The following is a 9,035-nucleotide window of genomic DNA, read 5'->3' as shown; positions in this document are numbered from 1 at the left end:
AAGAAGAAAGAAAAGAAAGGAAGGAAGAAGGAAGAAAGAAAAAAGAAAGAAAGAAAAGAAAATTATTAAAATAAAATATTAAAAAATAGTAATAAAGAAAAAGGAAAGAAAGAAAGAAGAGAGCAATCAAACCAAAAACAAATCCACCAATGATAACAAGCACTAAAAGCCATAATAAAAAAACAAAAAACAAAAAACGGACAGACAGAATTCTAGGACAAATGATAAAAGCAAAGCTATACAGACAAAATCACACAAAGAAGCATACACATACACACTCACAAAAAGAGAAAAAGGAAAAAAATATATGTATCTATATATTTAAAAAAACGGAAGAGAGCAACCAAATCTATAAACAAATCTACCAATGATAGTAATCTCTAAATACTAAAGTAAGATAAACATAAAACCAGAAACAAATTAGATTCAGAAAGCAAACCCCAAGTCTACAGTTCCTCCCAAAGTCCACCACCTCAATTTTGGAATGACTCGTTGTCTATTCAGGTATTCCACAGATGCAGGGTACATCAGGTTGATTGTGGAGATTTAATCTGCTGTTCCTGAGGCTGCTGGGAGAGATTTCCCTTTCTCTTCTTTGTTCACACAGCTGCTGGGGTTCAGCTTTGGATTTGGCCCTGCTTCTGTGTGTAGGTCACCTGAGACCATCTGTTCTTTGCTCAGACAGGACAAGGTTAAAGGAGCAGCTGATTAGGGGGCTCTGGCTCACTGAGGCGGGGGGGAAGAGTGGGGTAGGGGATGCAGGGCGAGCCTGCGGCCTCAGATGCCAGCGTGACATTGCACCAGCCTGAGGCGCGCCGTGTGCTCTCCTGGGGAAGTTGTCCCTGGATCACAGGACACTGGCAGTGGCAGGCTGCACAGCCTCCTGGGAGGGGAGGTATGGATAGTGGCCTGTGCTTGCCCACAGGCTTCTTGGTGGTGGCAGCAGCAGCCTTAGTGTCTCATGTCCATCTCTGGTGTCCGCACTGATAGCCGCGGCTTGTGCCTCTCTCTGGAGTTCGTTTAGGCAGTGCTCTGAATCCTCTCTCCTCGTGTACCCCAAAACAATGGTTTCTTGCCTCTTAGGCAGTTCTAGGCTTTTTCCTGGGCTCCCTCCTGGCTAGCTGTGATGCACTAACCCCCTTCAGCCTGTGTTCACATGGCCAACTCCAGTCCTCTCCCTGGGATCCGACCTCCGAAGCCAGAGCCTCAGCTCCCAGCCCCCACCTGCCCCGGTGAGTGAGCAGACAAGCCTCTCAGGCTGGTGAGTGCTGGTCAGCACCAATCCTCTGTTCAGGAATCTCTCTGCTTTGCCCTCTGCACCCCTGTTGCCGCACTCTCCTCTGTCGCTCCAAACCTTCCACCCCTGCCACCCCCCATCTCCATCAGTGAAGGGGCTTCCTAGTATGTGGAAACTTTTCCTCCTTCACAGCTCCCTCCCACAGGTGCACGCCCCATCCCTATTCTTTTGTCTCTGATTTTTCTTTTGCCCTACCCAGGTACGTGGGGAGCTTCTTGCCTTTTGGGAAGACTGAGGTCTTCTGCCAGCATTCAGTAGGTGTTCTGTAGGGGTTGTTTCACATGTAGATGTATTTTTGATGTATTTGTGGGGAGGAAGGTGATCTCCACATCTTAATCCTCCGCCATCTTGAAGGTCTCTCCAGGCTTTTCTTCTTTTTTAGGCTGAATAGTATTTCACGGTATATATATATATATATATATATATATATATATATATATATATATATATATGTATATATACACACACACACACTGAATACTCTTATATTTAATTAATATAATAATTATTATATTTAATATTGATTAATTATTATAATTAATATTAATAATTATATTAATATATCATATATAGTCCACATATTTTTTATCTAGTCATTTGTCAATGGACACTTAAGTTGTTTCAATGTGTTGGCCATTGTAAATAATGCTGCAATGAACATGGGAGTGCAGATATCTTTTTGAAATAGTGATTTTGTTTCCTTTGGATAAATACCCAGAAGTGGAATTGCTGGATCATATGGTGGTTCTATTTTTCGTTTTTTGAGGAACCTTCATACTGTTTTCCATAGTGCCTGTAACCAATTTACATTCCCACCAACAGTGCATGAGGATTTCTTTTTCTCCACCTCCTTGCTAACACTTGCTATTTGTCTTTTTGATGATAGCCATTCTGACAGGTGTGAGGTGATATCTCATTGTGGTTTTGATTTGCATTTCTCTAATGATTAGTGATACTGAGCACATTTTCATGTACCTGTTGGCCATCTACAAGTCTTCTGTGGAAAAAAAAGTCTATTCAGTCCCTCTGCCCATTTTTTAATTGAATAGGTTTTTTGGTTTGTTTTGTATTCCTTTTGGGTTTTTTTTTTTTTTTTTGCTATTGAGTAGTATGAATTCTTTACATATTTTGGATATTAACTCCTTATCAGATATAAGATTGATAATTATTTTTTCCCATTCTGTAGCTTGTTGTTTCATTTTGTTGATGGTTTCCTTTGCTGTGCAGAAGCTTTTTAGTTTGATGTTTATTTATTTTTGCTTTTGTTGCCTGTTTTTGGTGTCAAATCCAAAAAATCATTGCCAAGACTGATGTCAAAACCTTATTCCCTGTGTTTTCTTCTAAGAGTTTTATGATTTCAGGTCTTACATTAAAATCTTTAACCCATTTTGTGAATGGTATAAGATAAGGATCTGTTTTCATTCTTTTGAATGTGGCTGTCCAATTTTCCCAGCACAGTTTACTGAAGAGACTATTCTTTTCCCATTGTATACTTTGGCTCATTTGTCATAAATTAATTGACTATATATGCTTTGGTTTATTTATGGGCTCACTATTCTCTTCCATTAATCTATGTGTCCATTTATATGCCAATACCATACTATTTTTGATTATTATAGCTTTGTAATACAGTTTAAAATCAGAAAATGTGATATCTCCAGCCTTGTTCTTCTTCCTCAGGACTGCTTTGACTATGTGGGGTCTTTGGTGATTCCATACAAATTTTAGAATTGTTTGTTTGATTTCTATGAAAACATGCCATTGGAATTTTGATAGGGATTGCATTGAATCTTTAGATTGCTTTGATAGTGTGGAAATTTTTACAATATTAATACTTCCAATGTGTGAGCATGGAATATCTTTCCATTTATTTGTGTTTTTTTCCATTTCTTTCATCAGTGTATTATATCTACAGTATACAGGTCTTTCACCTCCTTGGTTAAATTTATTTCTGAGTATTTTGTTGTTTTGATGAAATTGAAAATGGGATTGTTTTCTTAATTTCTCTGCCAGATAATTCATTATTAGTGTATAGAAGAAACACAATAGATATTTTTGTATTAATTTTGTATCCTGCAAATTTACTGAATTTGTTTATTAGTTCTAACAGCTATTTGATAACATTTTTAGGGTGTTTTTTATATATAAGATCATGCGATCTGCAAATAAATGCAGTTTTATGTCTTCCTTTCCTATTTGGATGCGTTTTATTTCTTTTTCTTGCCTAATTACTCTGGATAGGGCTTTCAATACTATGTTGAATAAATGTGGAGACAGTGGACATCCTTGTCTGGTTCCTGATCTTAGAGGAAAAGCATGTCATCATTGAGTATGTTGTGAGCTGTGGGCTTGTCATATATGGCCTTTATTATGTTGGAGTATGTTCCCTCTATACCCAGTTTGTTGAAAGCTTTAATCATAAATGGATGCTGAATTTTGTCAAATGCTTCTTGTGTATCTGTCAAAATGATAACATGACTTTTCTCTTTTATTCTGTTAATGTGGTGTATCACATTGATTGATTTATGGATGTTGAACCATCCTTGTATCCCTGGAATAAACCCCACTTGATCATGGTGTATGAGCCTTTTAATGTTTTGTTGAATTCTGTTTGCTAATATTTTGTTGATTGAAACAATTTTTTGTATAACAGCTTTATTGAGATAATTCATACCATACAATTCATCCATTTAAAGTATACAATTCAATTGAAATCTTTCTTTAAATATAATATATTGTGGACTTTTTTTTCCATCTCAAATATAATTCTACAGCATCACTTTAATGGTGGCATGGTATTTCTGTATATTTCTGTATCATTGTCTAAATAATTCCCTATCTTTTTCCACATGAAAGTTGTTTCCACTCTTTTTATTATCATATAAATACTTTGACAAGCATTCTTAGAGCTAAGTCTTTGTTGATATTCCTAAATTCTGGGTTTCTAGGACAAAATATATCACAGTTTAAAGGTTTAATACATATCACCAAAGTCTTCTCAAACAAGTTGCAACAGTGAATGTATACTCCCACAAGTATTTGAAGATATTCCACCACCACATTTTGATTCTTCTTTCCCTTTACCTTCATAGGGTTCTCATCTGAGTGGAGGGTACAAGAAGGTTGTAACCAATTTCAGGTTCATCAAACACCAATATGCACCATAGTGGTTAGTCTGGTCAAAAGAAAGCATTAGTTCCTTGAGGGAACCAAATATCCATAGAAAAATTACATTGCAAAAGGGCATTGGGAAGATCTGGAATATGGGAAGTAGCCATGCGTAGGCAGATCCAGAGGAAGTTTTGATGCTGGTCACCTTCTGTGACCTGTGATTGGGAAGGAGGAGGGATGATAAAGGGAAGAACAGGGGTCTGGAATCCTTGGACCATCTACTGATAATTTTGCTAGGGCTAGCCTTGGAGTTATGGAGTTTTGCCAATACTATCTTGGTAGCCTCCTGGCCTCTTTTCGGGAATGGATTTCAGCTGATGAGAAAGTGGAATGCTTTTCTTCTACTGAATGGGTATTCAGCAAGCTGTTTTTATTTTCATTTAGACCTCTCATAGACTTGGGAATTCCACCTAAGAGAAAAAGTCAGTATCAGCCTCAATTAGACCAACAAACTCTCATTCAATACATTTGTTTTCGAAGACATTCAAAGCCTGCCGAACCATGGTATAAAGAAACTACATACCAAAGAGACTATTCTTTGCCATTTTACAAGATGGGTAAGTCAGATCAAGCGTTCTTACTCTCTGAGAGCAAAACCTTGCCTGGGCCACAGATGAACATCTCCCATGGGCTTGCCGTCTCAGGGAGTGTGTCTGGGACCAGTCACATTGCAGGCGAAGGGGATGCGTGTGTGTCTGGGTGCAGGAAGAAGAATTTAGAGAGCTGCCTCCAGACTGCTTCCTCCTTTTCTCCTCCCCTAGCTCCTTGTACAGGAGACTTTAAGACTGAAAATTCATAAATGTCCTTGGTAGGAAGCAAACTTGAGTCTGACCACTCCTCAGAGCACTTTATCACTTGAGAAATTTGTTATTGTGCCTAAACATATTGTTAGAGGAATTTTCCCCCCTCATTCTCCTATTTTAAATGGATTTCTGGCAATTATTTGATAACTGGAGGTGTGTCTCAAAAATTCTAAATTCCCTATGTAGTATTTCTCCATGCTGCAGCCTGTGTGAGAGTACTGAGGGGCCGAGACCCCACACAGATATGACCCTGGGGGGTACACATGGACATGACCTGAAACATTACCTGTATTTCTGTAGTCACTGACACTTTGGATTTTAGTCACAGAATGGATTCCTTCATTGACAGACTTTCTAAATGCATAAACCCCAATATTTCTGAGGCTCTTACAGTGTGGCAGGCACATATTTTGTCCTTCTAAAAGCTCTCTGAGGTAAATGCTATTATTTCTTGGTCACTGTAAACAGAGACAGTTAATTAACTAGCCCCAAATCACAGTACCTAGGAGAAGCAGAATTCAGCCCCAGGCCAAGCTCTGTGCTGGACCTTTAAGCTATATTGCCTCTGTCACAGCTGAGCATCACTTGTACTACTATTTATTCAACAGTTTTCTTTAAAGCGAGCCACGTTTTATCTTAAAATTAAAAATAAGAAAAATAGTAGAAGGACGGTGGGGAGGAATGCCATGGGGAATGGGAAGAATCTGCCCTCCTTCTTGTCTCCCCTGAGAAAAGAGCTGCAGCCCGGATGGGATGCCAGAGCAGGGCTGGGACTCGGGTCCTGAGGGGACAGCAAAGGACAGCAATCGGAAAGAGTGGGAACCCAGCAGGACCAGGCAGATCTTGGGGCGTTGAGCCAGGCATAGGGGTGGTAATGGATGAAGCTGGGATTGGGGCCAGAGATTGACTGGAGGAGTGTGGGATAAGGGCAAACCTGGCTTCTGGGAGGTGAGAGAAGGTTGGAACCTAAGGAGAGAGTGAGCTAAGGGAATGGGGAGGAGGGTGAGAGCTGAGATTAAGTCATTTGGAGGAGGGTGGTAGGAGTTAGGGTCCCGCAGGCAGGGGACTTTAGGAGGGTTATGTTGTTGGGGTTTTTTTCATATCTTTATTGGAGTATGATAGCTTTACAATGTTGTGTTAGTTTCTGCTGTATAACAAAGTAAATCAGCTCTGTGTATACATATATCCCCATATCCCCTCCCTCTTGTAGGAAGGTTATGTTCAAGGGAGCCAGCTGTGGGGTGGGGGGCACTGCCGGGGCTGAGGAGGGCTTGGAAAGAAGGGGTGGTCCGGAAGTGTTAGTGGGGCTCCTGTCCCTGTAGGACAGACGAAGCATTTTATTGAGACTGAGTGTGAAATCTGTTTCCTTTGTATGAGGGACTCTAGGTGGCCTCTAGTTTCCAGAATGATAGTAAACACTTCTTTACAATTCCTCTGCTATGCGGAAGTCTTGTTAGACAGACACAAAAGGTTTCTCCCTTACTTATTTTAGAAGACAATTCCTACTTCTTCCCAAACCTACAGAACAAGGTTAACGTCTAGCAAAGCAAATACCTGGGCTAGGTGCCATGGGAGGAGGTAAAAGTCCAGACTGTGAGCTCAGCATCAGGGAGCTCACAAGCTAATTGGGAAGATGAGGCAACAGTCAACCTATCAGAGAGTGATTAAGTACCAAGTAGAGGAGCAGGAGTTGAAAGATGAGGTCACTGGGGCCTAGAACAGCCAGGAAAGCAGCATACAGTAGTGGGGAACTAAGCTCGGTCTTGACAGATAAGATGTGCATGGGAGAGAAGAAACGGGGCGACATACCAGAGGCAGTGGATGAGAAGAAGTTTGGGAGGTTTGTGAGGTCTGGGAGAGCAGGGGGGAATCCAGCTGTGAGGACCTGGCTGACTGGGCAAGGCAGAACGAGGAAGTGGGAAGGAAAATGTGGACAGTCAGAGTGGGCGAGAATGCCTGGAGCTGAAGAGGAGCTGCAGGAGTCTGGAAAGTTGAATTTGGACAGTCAGAGCCGTTGCAGGCTCAGAGTCCAGGGAGCGACCCAGTCAGCTTCAGAGGATGTTAGTCTGTCAGGCTGCTTAGCATGGATGGGACAAAACACAGCTGGCAGGTGAGAAGAGCATCGGGGAGGCCATGGCAGAACCGCGGGATGGAGTAGTGAGAGGCAGTGAACAGAATCCAGGGCTTGGAGGGCTACAGGCCCGGCAGATTCTAGCTGTGTGGTGTTGGGCAAGACGCTTGACTTTTCTGAACTTTTTTGTGTCTGTAACATAGAGACTCAAGTCTACGTTTTAGGATACTTGCTAGAACTGAAAATATCTGTCATGTGCCCAAAACTGTGCTAAGTGATTTACTCATACATATGTCACACTCAGGGTTGCAGTGAGTTGTATTGCCCCCATGAAGTAGGTATTGTTATTAACCTCATTTAACAGAAGAGGAAACGGAGGCTTAGAGACTTAGAAACCTACTCAAGCAAGCAACTGGTAAGTCATCAGTCTAGGTCATGTCTGGAGATGTCACACTCCCAGACCTTGCTCTTAAAGTGAACTGAGGAAGTTTCATGGGAAATGGGAAGAAGACTCATATGGCAAAGCATCAGGAGAGAGAAACGACAGTACTGGTAGAGAATTCACAGGAGAGAAATTAAAGCTAATGGCACAGCTTCCCACTTCTACTCTAAGATTGTTGGTGCCTCTGATAGAAATAATGGTTTTATGCAGAAGTGTCAAGTTGGGATCTGTATACAATTGAAAATATGGTACTGGAAAGTGTAGGCTAGGCAACACGAGAAGACAGAATTGGCTAGTGGCCTACTTAGTGAGGTTTGAAACCTGACTAATTCAAGAGAAAATTTATGTCGAAATATTCATTGCTCCATTCATTGACTCATTGATTGTGTGTATGTTAGTTATCTATTGTGCAGTAACAAATCATTCCAAAACTTAGCGACTTAAAACATCAGTGATGATGGTTTTTATCTCTCATGGTTTTGGTGGGTTAGGATTTGAGAACTGCTCAGGTGGGCAGTTCTGGCTCAGAGTCTTTCTCAAGGTAACATTCAGTGTCAGTGAGTGCTTCATCCTCTGAAGGCTCAGCTGGGGCTGGAGCGCCCACCCTCAAGGTGGCTCACTCACATAGTTGTCAGGTATGACTACTCACAGGGCTGTCACATGCTGGTTGGGGACTGAGGCCTCAATGCCTTTCCAGGTGGGCCTTTCCAGGCTGAGCATCCTGATGGCATGGCAGTTAACTTCCCCTAGAATGAGTAATCTGAGATCAAATTGGGAACTGCAATGCCTTTTATGGCTTAGGTTCAAAAGTCACACAACACTCAGCCCTGAAGCAGTGTGGGAGGAGAGGACCCAAGGCAAGGATACCAGGGGGTGAGAATCATTGGGGTCCATCTTGGAAGCTGGCAATCATAAGATGATTCAGTCATTGATTGAGCACCCAGTACAAACTAGACACTGTGCTGTCTGCTGGGGGTACAGTGACCGGGATAGACATGACATCTGCTTTCATGGAGCTGACATTCTGGTGGGGGATATAGAGCATAACCAAGTACTTCCTTTTTTCAATTTTAGATTGTAGTAGTGCTATAAGGGAAGTAAACAGAGTGATGAGTGTAGCCAGGGGAGGTTACTTTTAATAGTGCAGTCAGGGAAAACCTCTATGCAGCTTTAGCTGAGCCCTGGAAAATAAGAAAAAATCATGTAAAGAGCATTTCAGGGAAAAGGAATAGTAAGTTCTGAAGCCTGAAA

General features: G+C 41.4%; 1 protein-coding gene across 1 annotated transcript in view; it reads left to right on the top strand.

Annotated features, from left to right (window-relative positions):
- Positions 1-9,035, top strand: part of SPMIP3 (sperm microtubule inner protein 3) — a 36,974-nt gene that overhangs the window by 13,718 nt on the left and 14,221 nt on the right. The window contains 1 exon segment of the mRNA XM_024133700.1: positions 4,853-5,025. Coding sequence (XP_023989468.1) covers positions 4,853-5,025 — 173 coding nt within the window.

The sequence above is a fragment of the Physeter macrocephalus genome, chromosome 4 (assembly GCF_002837175.3).
Source record: "Physeter macrocephalus isolate SW-GA chromosome 4, ASM283717v5, whole genome shotgun sequence".
NCBI classification, from domain to species: domain Eukaryota; kingdom Metazoa; phylum Chordata; class Mammalia; order Artiodactyla; family Physeteridae; genus Physeter; species Physeter macrocephalus.
The sequence above is the reverse complement of the archived record's forward strand: the minus strand, read 5'-3'. Positions and strand labels throughout refer to the sequence as shown.